Source organism: Argentina anserina, chromosome 1, assembly GCF_933775445.1.
Source record: "Argentina anserina chromosome 1, drPotAnse1.1, whole genome shotgun sequence".
Taxonomy (NCBI): domain Eukaryota; kingdom Viridiplantae; phylum Streptophyta; class Magnoliopsida; order Rosales; family Rosaceae; genus Argentina; species Argentina anserina.
The window spans coordinates 10,359,856-10,379,098 of record NC_065872.1 but is presented as its reverse complement, the minus strand read 5'-3'; the positions used below and the strand labels follow the sequence as shown (position 1 = coordinate 10,379,098).

The 19,243-nt window shown below is 36.6% G+C and overlaps 1 protein-coding gene across 1 annotated transcript; it reads right to left on the bottom strand.

The window, feature by feature from the left end:
- Window positions 1-202: 202 nt before the first annotated feature.
- On the bottom strand, window positions 203-3,509 carry LOC126783751 (probable beta-D-xylosidase 6). Its single transcript, XM_050509278.1, has 6 exons — window positions 2,774-3,509; window positions 2,465-2,631; window positions 2,252-2,349; window positions 1,801-2,151; window positions 1,097-1,513; window positions 203-904 (listed from the first exon to the last, which is right to left on the bottom strand). The coding sequence occupies exons 1-6, from the start codon at window positions 3,491-3,493 to the stop codon at window positions 306-308; spliced, it is 2,352 nt and encodes a 783-aa protein (XP_050365235.1). The 5' UTR covers window positions 3,494-3,509; the 3' UTR covers window positions 203-305.
- Between the last annotated feature and the right edge of the window lie 15,734 nt (window positions 3,510-19,243).

Genomic DNA, 19,243 nt, shown 5'->3' with positions numbered 1-19,243 from the left:
CCAGAATGACATGAAATTCGTCCAGAATGATATGAAATTTGATATGATCAATAGGGAAAAGTTGGATATATGGACAATTTTGTTTCCCAATATTTTTGCCAAAATGAAACTAAGTGAGTTTTGATTGTGCTGGATGATTTTGTTGTAATGTTAGTTGGACTAGATGTCTAAACCCATAATTCCATACATTAGAACCAAGATCTAGAATGAACGAGTTTCATGTCCATATTGAAATGATCCAGTATCATGTTTCTTTTTGACTGATGAATTTGCATATCAGCACTTGAATGTACTGCAGAACAACATCAATTAGTTTCAATTGTAACAGAATGATTTACATCTCCAACAATTAGCATATGATCACCCAATGGCAATATCTTTTCGCCGTAATCATTTGCGAAGCTAAGATGAGTACAAGGATCCACTAGAATGCTTGTTGATGCAGATTTATATGAAACAGTGTGCACTTGATTAAAACCAACGAGCTGTTGTTTCGGAGCACCTTTCATAATGTCTGGCACTAGAGAGAACAACAGCACATTATGGCTTCCATCCATGTCCCCTACATTCATCACATCGATTTCAACAGAGAACCTCAACGAATCACAAGACGTCACCTCATCTAGGCGTAAACGATCAACTATATCTCCTGCCTGGTGAAGTATGTTTTTGAATGAATCAACCTTGAAAGATCTTGATATGCTTAATCTGGTTGGCGCTGACACGATGTTGTAACTGAAATTAGTGTAGCTCAATCCATGTCCGAATCCATACAGCCTATTCCCTGTGTAAAACCGGTAGGTTCGTCCAGGATAATCTCGAGAAGGATCAGCCCTCATATTCATATCATTCATTGGGATGTTGGTGAATGACTCAAAATACCAAGTCATGGTCAGCCTTCCACCTGTATATAAACATAAAAAGTGATCATGTTAAACTTTAGCTTTGATGTTCTGAAATTGACCATGATTTTGACTGCTCAATAGAGATAATTACATAATACAGAACTCATAGCATTTAGACTGTGGACTCTTTTCATGTAGTGTTAAGTTTCTCTTCATAACTGAAAAATAGGACCAATGCATCAAATACCTACTTGGATTAAAGTCTCCAAAAATGATTTCTGATAGAGCCTTCCCACCAGTTTCACCAGGGTACCCAATATAAAGAATGCTAGCAATTCTTGGGTCTTTTTCAGCGAATGATACATCAAGTGGTCCACCACCAATAAGAACCAGAATCACCGGGTTTTTACTTGCCGCAGCTACTGAAGATACAAGGGCCATCTGCTTACCAGGTAGGAGAAGACTAACTCGGTCATGATCTTCTCTTTCTTGTGACGCATCAAGACCAACAACTATAACAGAAACATCAGCTTCCTTGGCAGCTCGAATAGCTTCCTTGAACCCAGCATCAGAATCACAAGGTACATCAAGGCAACCAGCTGTGTAAGATGTTCGTTTTCTGTACTCCTGAAGACCCTCAAAAGGAGTCTTTGGGTTGCAGGGAATACCTGTACAAACAACAAACCATTATTTTAGTAACCCTCATGAAACCCTGTGATTACTATAGAGGTCAATACTTGAAACATAGTGTAACACTGGGTTAAGCATGTAATATATGTTTGATTCCTACTTTCTCCTTTACTTGTTCGAATTGCTGACATAATTGAGAGGAACATATCATTGTTACATGCAATGACTCTACCAAGTAGTATCAGCTATAAGAAAAACTCCGGTAACTGCAAGACTGTATTTAACTATAGAAACTTTACATGAAACTGCATACTAAAGCATATACCTGTGTAACCACCACCCAGCAAACTTGCATTGTTTGCCAATGGACCAATAACAGCCAACGAAAAATCAACACCCTTTTTCAAAGGCAGGTATTTTTTATCATTTTTTAGAAGCACAATTCCCTGCCTTGCTGCTTCGAGTGCCAAATTTTTGTGCTCTGATGTACACACGTCTTGAGGTCCTAACCTTCCATATTGGCCATTTATGGGATCTCCATCGAACAGCCCAAGACGGAGCTGAACAGAGAAAAGATTGAGGAGAGCTTTGTCTATGACTTCCTCTTGCACCTTTCCTTGTTTGATGGTAGAAAGAGTATTTCGAACCAAGTACGTACCGCAATTAATATCGGTCCCTACAGATAACTGATTTGATTATAACTTCACGAACCAGTTCACAACATTTATCACACAGAAATTGCAAGAAAATTTTAATATGAAAAATATTATATGCACCTGCTTTAAGAACATCAGCAACTGCATCCTCAGCAGTTTTTGTGTAATTCTGATATTCAAATACTGTGGCCACAGCATCACAGTCTGAAGTGATGTACCTGTTCCCAATCACCAAATTGAATACATTATCACATTATGCATAGGTATACGTCTTGAAATCAATCAAAAATGAAAAACTCTATTCAACCAGGGATGATGAGTAGAAAGTTATACCCTTTAAAGCCCCATTCATCTCGAGCTTTGTCCAACAAATTCTTGTCTGCACATGCTGGAACCCCATTTACTGCATTGTAAGAACACATCAAGCAGCTAGCTTTCCCTTGCTGTATGCAGCTACGAAAAGGCGGCTGATATGTGTCCTCCAAATCTTGTTCTGAAACCTATTGAAACATAAATTAAGCTACTATTAACACATTTGATGACTTGCACTGGCTAGGACAGAAGCTACTAAAACATAATGCAAGATATAGGCTAACATTCAAGCTATGGTCATTGAAAAATAGAATTTAGAGGAAGACTCACCACTGCATTGAAGCTATATCTACTATACTTCCCCCACATCTCCAAGTCATAAGCAGTAAAATGCTTACAACAAGCAGATAGCATCAACCCATCACTCTCTTCCAACACTCTTTTCCCTCCAACCCCATTCCTGACACCACTCCCACCTTGAAACCCTTTCACAAACTCAACAGCATAAGCAGAAGCCACCATGGGGTCCTCCCCAGGAGTCTCCTGCCCTCTCCCCCATCTTGGGTCCCTAAAAATATTCACATTGGGTGCCCAAAAAGTCAACCCCGCTTGCCCAAAGTTGTACATAGCTCTACCCTCAACAGCAATGGCACCCCCAATGAGGTTCCACAGTGTCCTGTTGAAAGCAGCTGCTGTGACAATCACTTGCGGGAAGCTTGTGGCTTTTGGGATGGTGCCATTGAAGGAGACACCAGGGCCATTTGTGGCAATCCCATGGAGTGACTCAGACCACCACTCATAAGGTGGGATTTGGAGTCTTGGGATTCCAGAGGCATTGTTGGAGAGCTGTTGGATTTTCTCATTGAGGGTCAGGAGGGAAACCAGGGACTGGGCTCTGGTGGGGGTTGGGAGAGAGGTGTTGCAAAAAGGGTACAGGGTTTTATGATGGGGCTGGCTGCAGGGGAACTGGGGATGTGGGTTTGATGATGTTGTGATGAATTGGAGGAGGAAAAGGAAGAGGGTTGATGATCTCCAGTTGTTTGGAGACATCTTGGAAGAGGGAGAAGACCAGTAGCTGAAGAGGGTTGCATATTATTTGCTTATATAATTACACACTGACTAAATTTGTGTTACTTTTGTTGGTGAGTTACACTGGTAGAGATTATGGTATGGATTTTGAAATCTCTGTATATTTATGGTAAAATCACATAAAGAGTGTTTAGAACTCTGTTTAATAGGGGTTGAATTGTTTTTTGGTTTGATGTCAATTGTTTTCAAGTAGTAAAGGGGGTTTGAAGTTTGATCATGCATTTACTTTCCGGAACTAAATTAACGGAAGAAAAATGTGTACATATTACATGATGTTGCTAAGGTTTCTCTTTCAATGTAACTTGAGAATTACAAAAGATGAATAAACAAGGGAATATATTGCCTTTCAAAACCATTACCATGGGGTGGGTGTTGGACTTGTTTGTCTCATATGATGGTCTTGTTATAACAGAGGGAAGAAAAGAAAATTACACAGAGCCACCCCTATGACGCCCCAAAGCTGAAAGATGAAGCAAAAGAGCAGGTCCGGCTTGAGTTGGAATGTCATTCCAAGTAGTAGGAGAGGGCAGGGATCAAAATGGCCAAGTTTAAAATTCTCGAACCATGGTTTATCATCAACTAGATTGTAATGTAGAAGTACATTTCCGCAGTTCACTTCACTGCATTGATGTCCTGATACATTAGAACAATACAAGAGAACCTGAAATGAGAATACTGTACATGGAGATGTCTTACAGATTGATGTCTGGATTCCAAGATAGTGTTGTCTTGATTAAATGGTTGTGATTCGAAAGGAAAATGATACAGGGTATTCCAGTAATGGTGAGCATATTTCTCATTGCACTTTTACATTGCCCATATATGTGGGCCTATTTCTTATTTGGACCTTAAACAATTTAGGCCTGCGTTTTCAGAAAACATGTTAGATCAAATAGCTACTCTGTTTTTTTTTTTTTTTATCAGAGAGAATTCATTCATTGAAGAAGAATTACAATGGGTTTGGAACTGAAGGAGATAGATCAGTTCACAAGATTTCACGGTTTGAGATCTTCTGCGACACAACGAAGCAACCAAGAGAAGATCAAATAGCTACTCGTTGAAAATAGAATTAAGTTTTCTTTTTATGACAGAAGCAGGATTATGTTGGGAATGGTCAAGATCCACTTGATCAATTCAACTCTGGCCTAGCATATATAGTGCGATGTTGGAGTTTTGTACGTGTTCATGACCCACTAATCAGTAATTAACAGAAATTTACAGTACGTACATATATAACCCCATTTTAATCTGGTGATTATGCTTATATTCCAGTCACACTGCTTCGAAAACAAGCAAGGCCTTGGGGAGAATGACTACAAGCACTATGGACAAACTTTTCCACCTCAGGTTTCTGACTTGCTGTAGTATGTTTCTTGTTCTAAAATCTATTTTTAATGAGAACTAGCTAGTTATTTACATACTATAGTAGCAATGCAGCCTCATCACTTGACTAAACAGTCTATCTCATTTATTTAAAGGACATATATTCCCATGATGAAGAGTTTAAAATACATTGCACTGATGATGAAAATTATAATTACATTGCAGATTCTAATAAAGGCAACAGAATAAAGTGTGTTGGTGTCTTCGGAGTAAGAAACTCATGCGATAAGCATTATCAACCAAAAATCACCAATCCGGCCACTAATTAAATTTTGAATCAAGAAAGAAGCTAAATTATGATTATGAAAAGTAGACCCCTCTGCCAATAATCAAATGAATTTAGCTCCATTTATTTGTCTTTTTGCTTTTAAAAAATTATTTTATTTTTGCAAAGGAACATGCCTCCATTTGTATTCCTTGTCAAATTTATATATACTAATATGAGGATGAAAACACAAAGTTCTGAAAAGATACACAGATGACAAATCACCCTCTCCATATTGATAATTATGTTATCTTCTATATTCTAACTGTTTACAGATGGCAAATCACGCTCCATTGAATGGGGCATTGATCATGATGTAGAACTATGCCTCATCACAAATTATGCGAATACTTGGCATGGAGTATGCCTCCTGATGTAGTCCTTGTCAAATTTAATTATATCAATGAGATTAAATGCACAAAGTTACAGATTAGCAAAACCACCCTCTCCATTGATAACTTGTAGCACACATAATAAAGGACCCAAAACAATCATCCCTCAACTCTCAGCATACACACATATGATCCCAGCAACAACAGCAAAAAAAAAACCTTATAGAATGAAAACAAATGCCAATGAATTTTATGAACGAATTAAAGGTGCTCATAAAAGCCAAGCTGACCTAATTAAAGGTGCTCATAAAAGCCAAGCTGACCAAAACAACAACTGAAGACACCAACACACTCGATGCCGTTACACCATATGGCCTGATCAATTAAACTCTCCTTATACATTGCAAAGTTTAATTGATGGCCATCAGGATGCAACAGAATCGTTCTTATTCATAATAAGGAGTTTGACAAAACTCACAGCAATGATGACCGGAATATATCTGCTAGCTCTGACACGTGAAGTTGTGACTAGAACATTATAAGACATGGAAGTTTCAATTAGATTCGATGAAGTTAAGATATATAGGTTTCGAGTGTGCTACAAACCCTACCTAGGTGATTTTCCACCGCATTATTGGAACTTTATGAGTAGCAGGAACAACATAAACCCCAGGTTGAAAGTATACGTGAGAAAAATTATTAGAGTATTTCCAATTATTTCTCTTAAAAATTTACATCAAATTTTAAAAAAAAAAAACCTCAACTCCAACAGTTCTTCTATTTTATTGTATAAAATTAAATGCAAATATGTATAATTAAATGAAAATCAAATTGAATCTCATAATGCCATAGTTTTTAGGCATAAATGCCAATTTACACCCCAAATTTGGCTGAAATTGTCAATTTGCACCCCGAACTTGCATTTGAGTCAATTTACCTCATAAACTCGGTAAAAATTGCCGATTTACACCCCGAACTTGTATTTGAGTCAATTTACCTCCTAAACTCGGTAAAAATTGCCGATTTGCACCCCATCCGTTAAATTTAACTGTTTCTATCCAATTTTGCGTCACATGTCATGCATTTAAGGGGTAGTATTGTCATTATATATTTATTCATATTTAATAATGAAATAAATTAATAAAATTACTTAAGAGGAACACTTGCTACAATGTTTGTTTTTTTGAAACATGTTATTGATTTATATATTTATTATTTTATGTGATATGGTATGTTAAAAGATATTAGAAAAAATATAAATAAATACATTGAAAATTAAAAAAAATGTGTGTTCCGAAAGAATTACTATTCTACCATTGTGTGTGTCTTAGCCTTATTAGATTTTCTGTTAGAGATAGATTTGCATCTCTGTAATAGATTAGGACTTCGAATCCTACAGGATTGTGGTTATGTAATGCCTATATATTGGCCTCATTATCAATCAATAAACGGTTACGTTCTGTTCTATTACGTCGTTATTATTATCGTTTTATTCATCCTCCAACAATGTGTACATATAAAAATATATTTATACACAACACACTATATTTGAATTGGTGGATATATTGAATATATAATTCAAAGTAGGGTTAAGTATGTAGAAAAAAGATGTAAATAAATAATTTGATTAACAAAATAATCCTCATTTTAAAGAATATTTTTATTTGTTTTTAAGAAAAATATAAATATATAATAACAATACTACCCCTTAAATGCATGACATGTGACGTAAAATTGGATAGAAACAGTTAAATTTAACGGATGGGGTGCAAATCGGTAATTTTTACCAAGTTTAGGAGGTAAATTGACTCAAATGCAAGTTCGGGTGCAAATTGACAATTTCAGCCAAGTTTGGGGTGCAAATCGGCATTTATGCCTAATTTTTACTAAGACCAAAGAATGAGTGACAAATTCTTATTTTTGTTATTTTTTAGGATGAAGAGTGATTTTTTTTTTGTAAGAAATAAAGTTTAGAGATTGTTTTCAAAATTATATATATTTTGAAAATTCTACAAATCTAGAGATTTTGTTTATCTCTCTTTCCACTTTCTCTATTATAGAGAATGGTTTATATGAGTTGTTGGAACTAAAAATATATGTTTTTCCTCTAGAATATGGATTATTTGAGTTTTAGAGGAGCTGTTGGAGATGATTTTATATGTATCCGGTACATAGTCTACGTGTCGTACCTTTTAATGTTATTGATTCATTTTTTATTATATTTATTTCTAATTTAGTATGTAAAGAGGGATCATATCAAATTATCAACATTAACAATAATTAGTTTCTGTTTGCATCATTGCATGTCGTTGAGAATTTGAATTTGATCTACCAGATCGAATGGCATGCTTTATACGTACATGAAAATGAATCGAATATAGATTTTTAAGTACTGCTTATTTTGACTTTTAATTAGTTTATATTTCCTGGCATAAATTGATTGCTTCATAAAAAGGCAACAGCCTGATCGAGCGGTGATGATACTGCATGTAACAATGTATATCATTATAAGTTGTCTTCACGCTCGTAACATACATTAATTACAATCATTCTTTGGATCTGCAACAGATGACATGCACTACGCCCATAATACATTTAAGTGACGGACACTTTCCGTCGCATAAAATAGTAATAGCGTCGCTAGAAGCTTAAAGGGACCAATTGTCCGTCGCTTAAAGGTCGTCGCTTAAAGTGGTCTGAAGCGATAACAAAATCAATGATAGTCGCTTTAACCTTATGAGGCGACGACATCAAAATTCGTCGCACTAAATTTCTCCCGATGAACCTATTTACTTTACACGACGACACCTCAAGACTTTAGTGACGAATGTTTAGAGCTTAAGCAACAAACTTTGGTACGTCGCAATATTTGATATTTATAGAATTTCTTTGTTACCGAATTTTTTTCTACAATTTTTATTTTTAAAATTTATTTATATCCATTTATTTTCATTTTAATTTTAGGTCCATTTATTTTTTTGGTTCTTATCAAAACCCTTTCTCTCAATGGCCGCCGCCGTACACACCACCCCTACCCTCACTCTGGCCATCCCGCCGCCGTTCCCCACATCCACAAGCAGCGCCTCACAATCCTCTTCTCCGCCACTAAAGCCACCACCCTCTCCACCTCCATGAACTCAAAATCAAGCCAATTTGTAAATTTATTTTTTTGGTTCTTATCAAAACCCTCTCTCTTAATGGCCACCGCCATGCACCACCACCCCCAACCCTCACTCCGGCCATCCCACAACCGTCCCCCACATCCACAAGCAACGCCTCACAAATCTCTTCTCCGCCACTAAAGCCAACATCGCCTCCACCCTCTCCACCTCCATGAACTCAAAATCAAGCCAATCTGCAAATTTCGATCTACACAATTCATAAAGAAACAAACCTTAGCATAAAAAATTAAGAACACAAGGAAGAAGGGGAGGTGCCGATGGAGTGGGGATAGATAAATCTAGATCTAAAGAGGGTAGGCAAAGGGAGACAGCGGCAGTGAGGAGGTGTGAAAAGAGGAGGAGAAAGAAGAGACATATCTGATGAGTGAGAGTGAGGGTGAGAGTGGGAGTGAGATGAGTTTGGAATCAGTGGTGATCGATTTACCCAGGACCTCCTTTTTCCAAAGCCTTCAAGCTGATCGATCTGCAAAATCAAAGAGAAACAAGATGAGAGAATTTTAATGGCAATAGAGAAGAAGAATGAGAGGATTTGCCGAAATTTTAATGGCAATAAATGAAGAAGGAAACAAAAAGTTTGGCAAATTTCGTTTGAAAAAATTTGCCCAAATTTTTGGCGGAACTAAAACCGCCATAATTGAGGGTGTGTGAAAATGAAATTTGGAATTTGAAGTGTTGTGAGGCTATTCAAATCGTTAGATCTGGGCCAATCTGATGGCTCAGACAATCCATCCGCGCCATGTCTTCATATTGGCTAATGTGTTGCTAAGTAAAATTCATATATATTTTTTCCGATTTTATTTTTTATATTTTCACTTTCATTCAACACACACATTTATCTTGATTATCCTTTGGGTTACTTGAATGAAATGAAAATTAATCTCATAATTCGTACACTGATGCTAAGATATTTGTTAAATTACTAAATTAAAGTATCATATATTTTTCTAAATTACATGTAATCACCTACGAAATAAAATTGACTTTCTTATCTAATTAATAAAACTTAAATTTCAAACTTTAATTTATACAACTATCACTTAATTAGTCTTTAATTTTGGAAGAAGAATAGTCGTTATTATTTATGAACTTCAATGGAAATATATATGCTATCAATACATAGTATATATATAGTCATATATTTTTTAGGAAGGTTGCCTTATTCATCGATACATATATTGTTAATAAGCTAAATCAAAGTAACTAAAATAATAGAATGAAATGGATTGAATTTTCAATATCAATTTTTAATTAGAATTAGTTATCAAAATTTAATATAATTATCTACTACAAAGGTTAAAGGAACATAGGTTAAATAGCATAGGGGTACTTGGGTTTCTATTAGCAAAGTAAGTCATTTGGGCTAAGTGACCGTTGGATGTCATATATACGTATATTATGGTACACTGTTAAAATTTGGGATGAAACATACGTCATTTGACTATCCGATCATCGAGAAAACTGAAAAATGTGCACTTTGACCACACAAATACACTTTGATCCTCACCCTTCGAAAATCTTCTTCCGCGACAGATAAGAGACGGTAGAAGAAAATGACTACCGGGTCTAAAATATGGCAACCCTGAACCCAGAAAGGCCCCGGAAGTGGGATCTACCCATATGGCATTAAGTGGTGTTTTCGGTTTTTCCAACAATTGGACGACCAAATGACGCACATTCCGGCCCAAATTTTAACCATCCTCATTATTCTACGTACATGCCACATCTAACGGTCAGTTTTGCCGACGGATGTCAACTTCAAATAGCGCCTTCAAGAAATAACAACTTCTTTATTAACCTAGTACAAAGGTTATGCAACATAAGAGGCTACTTGTGTTTTCAATTAGCAAAGTAAGTCCTTTAGACTAACTAACTGTTGGATATCAAATATACGTATATTATGTTACATGGTTAAAATTTGGGATGGAACGGGCGTCGTTTGACTGTATGATCGTCGAGAAAACCGAAAAAAGTGCACTTGATCACACAAATACTCTTTGACTGCCGCCTTTTGAAAATCTTCCCCCACGACGAATAGGAGACGGTAGAAGAAAATAATCACAGGGTCTAGAATATGGAAACCCCGCCCCTTAAAAAGGCCCCGGAAGTGGGATCCACCCATATGGGATATAAGTGGGAAATGAAAAAAAATTAAAGTGATAGAAACATAAATCTTTCGTCGCCTAAGAGTGTTGAAGTGACGACATAACAAGTCGGTCACTTAAGTGTTGGAGTTTTGGCGACAGACTTTTGTTCTCGTCGCTTCAAGGTGTTTTGAGCGACGGAAGGTCATCCTTAAGAGATGAACTTGTTTCTCCGTCACCTAAACTATTTGAGGCGACAGACTTTTGCCTTTCCCGTTAGTGGTCGTCGCCCAAGAGTGTTATTGGTGTAGTGATGATCGATGGGTTTAAGCAATGATGAATATTGTCATATTGAGATTGTATACAGCTTAAGGCCTTCCCTTATATATCCTCTTTTCATTTCCTCTAATTAAGGATCTCATTGAAAAAAAAAAAAGGCGCAATGAAACGATCTTTTTTTTTTTTTTTTGCTAAGAAGTAAGAACTAGATAGCTCACTGATAATTTTCTAAGAAAAGAGATAGCTCATTGATAATGTATATGATGGCTAGCTCAGTCTCATACCACGTACCATTACATTGGTCAGATGCGTATATCATCTAGAACAAGTAATTGTGAGCTAAGGAGATCTCATCTCGATATATATAACCTGTTTGGCAACTCTTGGAACGTGAATACATGAATAACATGATAAAGACTAAAACAGAAGAGTCCTCAGTCTTCTAAAATATACTTAAATAAAAATAAAAAAAAGTTCTAAAATATACCCTCTGCCGCAAATTAACATTATTCCTCTGCAGTCTTCATCATCGATCTGCACTCCCAGCTGCATCAAAACCTTTGTTTCCATGCATGAGAATTCGAGGCTAATTCTAATACTAACAGTTCAGAAGTTGTTTTTTGCCTAACTGCTCCATGCGCGCATTACACCGAAAGGTCCGAAGTCATTCATCACCTACATAGCACGGAAGCTTGGTTGGAAGACCGATTCCCGCTTCGGAAGCGGAAGCGGGAGCGGAAGCGCGGGGAAGCGCGACGGAAGCGCGATTCCGAAAAAGGTGGGTTTGGAAGCGCGGCGGAAGCGTTGGCTTCCAAATTGGAAGCGCGACGGAAGCGTTGGCTTCTAAATTGGAAGCGCGATGGAAGCGTTGGCTTCCAAATTGGAAGCGCGGCGGAAGCTTTGACTTTCAAATTGGAAGGGTGATTCCTTCTCTACCTCTATTTCATCAATCAATGTCTTGAGACTCTTCTTGTCGTTTCATCTTCTTATTTATTTCGTTAAGCGGTTAAAGATGAATAACATCAATCAATCTAATATGTGTCAGAAATATGGGGAAGAGATATCAGGAAAATCTAGATGAGAGAAAGATATATAGAAAAGACAGAGAGTTGTGGAGAGATATGAAAAAAAATCCATATGAGAGAGAGAGACAGAGGGAAGACGGACTTTTTTTTTATCAATTTCATCTAGTCATGTCTCTTTGACTTGCACGTGTCCAACACCTTCACACTATGTTGTACATTCTTTTGTTTGAATTTTGAAATGAAGCTTTAATAATGCTATAATCAAAGATAATCATGGGATAGAAAATAAGTCATTAATAGTTAACTAATTATTTTAATACTAGATAAAATAATTAAAAATAAAATATAAAAATATAATACATATATATATATTATTCCGACGCTTCCAAAACGCACCCGCTTCCTTAATTTTTGGAAAAAAAAACGCTTCCGCGTTTCCAAACGCTTCATTTCCACGTACCAGCACCCAATTCCATGCAGCCTAGTTCATCACAACTGCCCTTGGTCTGCACAAGTTTATGTTTTTGGTGCTTGGAGATGATTATTCGTGAATCACGTATTACTGGTGAAGAGATGCACTCTCCCAATTCAATCTCTCAATTATAAGCCAATCATATGTGTATATATCGATCATTCACACCGCGGAGTTGAATTTTCGAGTTTGCTTACAAATTTACACTCGCTTCCTTCTCTTCGGTGTAATGTTTTATGAATAATTTCCTCCGGACGGCACGCACGTAGGGACAACTATTGTTTCCAGAAAACAAGGCTAGCTAGAAATTAAAATAGTTCGCAGGAAATTAATCTAAAGAAATAAAGTATCGTCATGGACATTCCAGTTGATTAAGATGCAGCGCGAAGCAATATCGATCTTGCCCTGAGGTCCAAAATACCAATGTCTTTTTCTGATCGATGTTCATACCGACCAAGCAATCTAGTGCAGGCGTGAGCCAATGTAGCTTAATCCAAATTAATGTGATAGTGCAAAATCAATTGCATCAATTCAAATACGTGTCTCAATTATTGAAACTAGCTAACTTCCTCTTTTATATTTCCTTACATAGCAAAATTATTGACCGGAAGCAAATGATCACTTGTAAATACAGTTATACAGGCAAGGCAGCAATATCTTAATTGGATGGAAATGCCGCGCGCCAAGTCATTTTCCAAGGCTGCATTTATCTGTTCAAGTATATACATCATGTTGCAAAATTACAATCCAAATCTAAATCAAGTGTTATGTCATTATCAAAGCTAGAGACACAACTAAATGATTAATTAGTATATAGTACATGTCTTCATCTTCCAATATTCTTGTCACAAGTGTATAACTTTTGAATACCAAATAGAATCTTCATATCGAACACAAATTATCAAGGGAAGCTACCGGCCTACCGAGCTAGCTTCAGAAACCAGATCCCATATAAGTGATAATAGATATAAATACATATCTTCTTCAATGTTAAATTTGTGTGGATGTATATATACAAACCAATACTATGGAAAACAAACTCGATGAAAGAAGAAGAAGAAGAAGAATAAATATTGTGGAAAATGAGAATATCATGCGTGTGTTAAAGAAAAACTAGTGAACGGCTACTGTAAAGTATAAACTAATTAAGCACATACAAATTAGAATCACTAGCTACCTAGAAGAGAAGTTAGAGAACCATACGACTACCGATGCACAAGATGGTTAAGTTCTAGACTCTAGAGTGATGATCGAGTACGTGGATAATGGATTTGATCAAAAAGTGAGGCGGCAGCTAGTGTATGTATACTGTATAACTGTTAGAAAGAATAACTACGACTATTGAAGGTTTGGCCAATTTACACGTCTTTTGATAAAGCTAGCAAAGCTAGAGGCTCTCTGGCGATATATGGCAGTGGTCGTCTTGGCTTTCCTGGCCCTCGTTTTCTTGTGTTGATTAGACTTGATCATCAGAGGAAACATATATTTCTCTGACCTACCTTTGCTGCACAATGACATGATCCTCCTCCTCAATACACATGCAATTGCAAGCTTTAAAAACCGTAATCATCCCCGCCGATAACCCTTAATAAATAAAGTTCTAATTATCAGATCACTTTAGGGTTATATGTTGATTTGCTCCGGCTGAAACAAGTCAAACAACCAGGATTTGTTTCGTTGCAAAGCTCATAGCATCCGTAGTATACAATTTTGACAACGACGACGGGGAACCCCACAGTTACACGTTCACACGAAGACGCGTCACACTTGCGATAATGTCCACCCAATTTATCTGAGCTCTCGATATTCTTCTCCTCCTTGTTTACAATCAACCTTGCATACACTGTAAAAATCACGTACATGCACATATGCATCAAATTTGGAACTGAAACATCATGAACTACGTTGAAAAGAACCTAATTTTCCCACATTTTGTAGTTTTCTTCCTCACCTTCTATTTTATCTGGGACTTTATTAAGGAGGTGAACCATGCCAGAGGATGGTAATAAACACCGAAAATAGAAAGAGTGAACCATCCTCGCCAAGGAGAAACAAATCGAAAGTTTTAAGAACATCATAGATTGAAAGCAGTAGGTCTCTGATTAGTTCCGTTAGAAACAACTCGAGAGTCGAGACCTAATGAGAGAGCAAGGCATTGTGCTTACGGATAGGAACTTAGGAAGAGATCGGGAATGTGGCGAAGGGTAAAACTGGAAATCAGTGACTGATCTATACTGGTACTGAGTACTGACTGATCTGCTCATCTCATGCCAAAGTGCAGCGGAAGCTGATCATAGAGTGGGGGAGTGGGGTCTTGGTCAAATTTGGAGAAATGACAGAGATTGGAAAAGCCAGATAGGAAAAGGCTGGTTCGTATAAAAAAGAAAGCTAGGGTGGTGTGGTTACACAGAGAGAGAGAGAGAGAGAGAGAGAGAGAGAGAGAGAGAGAGAGAGAGAGAGAGAGAGAGAGAGAGAGGTAATATTGTGGGCGGGGTTTGGGGACCTGGGGTGAGCTCAATCAGCCTCAGCTTTCCATCGAAGTTTAGGCACGAACGAATACCACAAACCAGTAAGATGAGCTAGGTCATTTTCTTTCTCTCGTCACCATCAGAATATTTCGAAACAGCTTATCTTCTGGGGTCGTCAGCCAACGCCGTTGTTTTCCTCCGTCCAGACGTCAAGCCCTACCACCACCATACGGCCATGGCTACGTTGTTGTCATCCAAGTAAAAGCTGTTGGTTCTAATCTTAATTAGGATCTTAGATAGTACGAAAAGTTATCTCTATTATTCACTTCACAATTTTAAGAAGATTGAATCATATGAATCTACTCGAGCATGCCTACCTGTTAAAAATTATTACTCGGATGAATGATTATTAGCTATATGCTGATGTTGATTTTTTTTTTCCAGATGGTGAAACCACACTAACTGCTACGTGGCACAGAGGAGCTCCCGGCCTCACAATGTGTGACAATGTATATTGTTAAATGCATGCATATAACTTATTCTCGACGGCGATCGCGAGTTCACGCTAAGTATATGGTGAAGATAAGTGACAATGCAAATTCTAAAATAACATCTCTCTCTCTCTCTCTCTCTCTCTCTCTCTCTCTCTCTCTCATTACCAATCCTTGCTGTAATTGATGCCACCCAATACTCATTTTAGCACATATACTGAGATACCTTGATGCCGTAGCGAGCTGGTAAGTATGCTGATTGAGAGCAGTTGAGCAATGAGCGAGCATGTTATCGGCCCCCCTTCATTTTGTTCAATGTGAAAAACTAAAGAAAGGAAAGACACTGTCGTTTACAGAAAGTAGTGAACAAAGAATCAATCACACCACTATATTAGATAGCATGACCGATACATGTTGAACTCAACTAAGACATAAGCTCGTATTTTTCACTATTTTGGCGAACATGTGAAATATATACACGTACGTCACTCAAAATTGATGTTGTGCTTAATAATTGATCATCAAAATAATAAAACTAGCTCTAAAAGCGTATGCCTCAATATGAATAGCTAGGGCAACAACCATATGAATCGAAGTTGCAATCGTCGCACAGTTACACTTTCTCTTGATTATTTTGTATAATAATTAGTAGACTTCTTCGCTCATTGTTCGGAGTACGTAATCGTAAGTAAGAGAGCTTATATTACTTTGATTATAGTACTTTACAATTTCATCTTCACCCCCTTATCAAATATTAGTATCATGTGAAGATCTGGTGATTGGACGAGTGGATGAGATTGCATATTGATTGTTGATACACTTGCAACTCAGTGTGCAGCATAATTTTCGAATTAGTAGTACGTATTGATTGTCAAGCATTATGGAGCAAAAGTTCCGATAGTTAGCCACTTCTCTGAATTTGCAAATCATAAGCCTTTTCTAATTAAGAAAAAAAATTAGTAGCTACCACATTGAAAGTCCAGATCACGTAGAAATTACCGTTACTGGATTTAATATTATCAATTCAATCAATAATGTTTTTTTAAGAAAAAAAATCATATGATTTTATAAATCAGGAAAGAGCATAATAGTCATTACATAGCTATTATGTTACAGATAAATAAGAAGTTATGAGATAACTCATAAATAGTACGTAGTATAAGATTATTCATTAATACACAAAATTGCCTCAATTAAAAAAAAGAAAATGCATGTGTGGCATAGTTCTGATCTCCGACGAGACCATCATCGGAGAATACCATCATAGTCGTCCTCACACGAGCGTCACCGAGATGCCTCTGCAACGTCACCATAGAAACATCATGATCGCTCCTTTCGGAAGAGAAACACCACCATGGAACCTAGGTTACCGATTGGGGTTCCTCAGTGAAAAACGGAGCCCCATCACTCTAACGTTCAATCAATAATTTATAGCTAAATTAATTGGTATAATCGAAGTATATTGATAAAAATTGATTAATGCGCAGATGGTCCTTTCCAACAGATTATCAATGATATAATTACATAAACATCTGATCTTGAACTAACACAAACACAAGACAAGACGCGCCCTAGAGAATTAATTGTTTGACTCTAACACATGATTAATTATTACTTATTCACATCAGGAATCGAACCTGCTTTGTCCTATAAATATTAATATTAAAATTAAAGTTGCTGCAGGTAATATTGTGTACCTGCAATTGGCCGCATATGCATATTGCATATACAGATTACTTGTTGTACAATATTGACATGTGCTTCCTGTAAATTACACAATAATTTTTAGGGTAGTGTTACATTCTAGTTTATAGGATTAGCCATCCTCTCTTCCCAATTCTCTATTCCCTTCCCTCTACCATAATCAATTCTTGACATGTGTCTTGTCACCTAAGAATATTTAACAGTTATTTGCCTCCGTTAAGATTTATAATTTATTAAAAAATTATAACCCTTGCTAAGAAATAGAACAAAGAAAAACGGAAGCATCTGCATCTCCATCCAAGCTCTTTGGAGATCATATTAGATAGATCCATATGGAGGCTCGGCTCATCTACAACAACATACAAATTATATATATGAAATTCAGAATTTTCCAATTTTCAACGCCTTATGAGTTCTAAATTTGCCCATGGAAGAATGGGAATGTTGTTATCTCCCGTCGCCGGTTGTAGCCGCCGAGAGCATAAAGGAGCAGCACCACACATGACACACCCGTTGCTCATGGTGAACAAGTTTATTAAATTAGGATTTGGAAAGTGATATTGATCCGAATATAGGATTTCATGCTCAAGAGCCTATGCGTAGAAGCTCTTCAATCACCATATGCCCCTACTCTTTATATATGAAAACTTTCAGATTGAGCATGAATTTTACCCTTTCAATCTGTTTCAAAAACTATTTGCCTATCCCTACATAATTCAAAAATTATATGTGTTTAATTAGTCCGCTATGATCATATTTCCTAAACTAACACACCATATTCATATTTCATTATTCATCATAAGGATCATATGGCTGATGGTCTTACCTAGTTACTCACAACATAATCCACCACCGATTACACTACCACAACTAAAATTTTGGTTTCATTTCATGGATGATTGCAGATTCATAACCCCTTGTGACCCATGGAGCAGGGTCAACAGACGTTGTGATAGAAGAGATGAAGTTCAATCTCAGTGTTTTATTTTTTAATTGAGACGAATTTTACAAAAAAAAATAAAAATTGACGGGGTTATGTTACTGTTAACTTGTCTTAGGTGGAAGGACATATGTCAAAATTTCATTGGGGTACATGGAAGGGAATATAAATTGGGAATAGAAGATCAGCTGCATAGGATTAATATGTACTTTAAAAAATAAATGAATTTTTAACAGTCTCTATGAGAACCAATGTTTATAATTAAAAAAAACCATTAAGAACCGTATCCTTCCAATACAATGGTGAATTATGAGAATATCCAAACCCCCAAAGGTTAGCAATCACATCGGCAAAAACCCAGCTTTTCGAAACACTCAAAATTAGTAGCAAAGCTTTCGATATCTTGCATTAGTTCGATCAATCTCGGGAGATGGTTCAAATTTATCATTCCTTAAAAAATTAGAACGAGATTTTTGTGCCTCTGTTTAATTATGAACGAGTCTTTATATTTAATTTCCGATTGTTATTTTATTATAATTTCACCAACACTAGTAAATTTGCTCTAATTAGATCGTGATTGTCTGACTTAATCACCTATATGTACGTGTAGAAAGTTTATGAATTAATACGAACTAACCATCTATTGACTTCACGAAGTGTGCGACTTTGCATCCATCCTCGACTAGCCGGCTAGTACTGTTCATCTAAATATATTATGTTAAGTATTTGAGAGCTTTCTGAATAAAGTGGTGGCATTTATCGGCGCCGGAGAAACGTTACGCTATACCTTCATTTTAAGTTTCTATAAATCAATACGAATCTTTTCCCGATCAGATTACTTTAGTATGATTCTTTCTTCGATTAGATTACTATGGTTCTATGTGGGTATGTGCTTGTTTCTCAGAGTAATACTATCTTCACATGATATGATCCAACAGGTGCAAGAAATTCCAAAAGTGAGAGAAACGATGAAATATCAATTGTAGATTAGATTATCAGCTTCCGTAATAGGAATCTGTTTCCTGTTTCCCTCAATATTCCCTTTCAGGATATGAGAGTTAATTAATTAGATTACATGCACTAATCACA

Excerpts from the sequence above, each read along its gene's own strand:
- LOC126783751 (XM_050509278.1), bottom strand. The coding sequence starts at position 3,493 with ATGTCTCCAAACAACTGGAGATCATCAACCCTCTTCCTTTTCCTCCTC. Across the intron at positions 1,514-1,800 it reads GCTGGGTGGTGGTTACACAG|GTATTCCCTGCAACCCAAAG; the intron begins GTATATGCTTTA and ends TTGTTTGTACAG. Across the intron at positions 905-1,096 it reads TTTTGGAGACTTTAATCCAA|GTGGAAGGCTGACCATGACT; the intron begins GTAGGTATTTGA and ends GTTTATATACAG.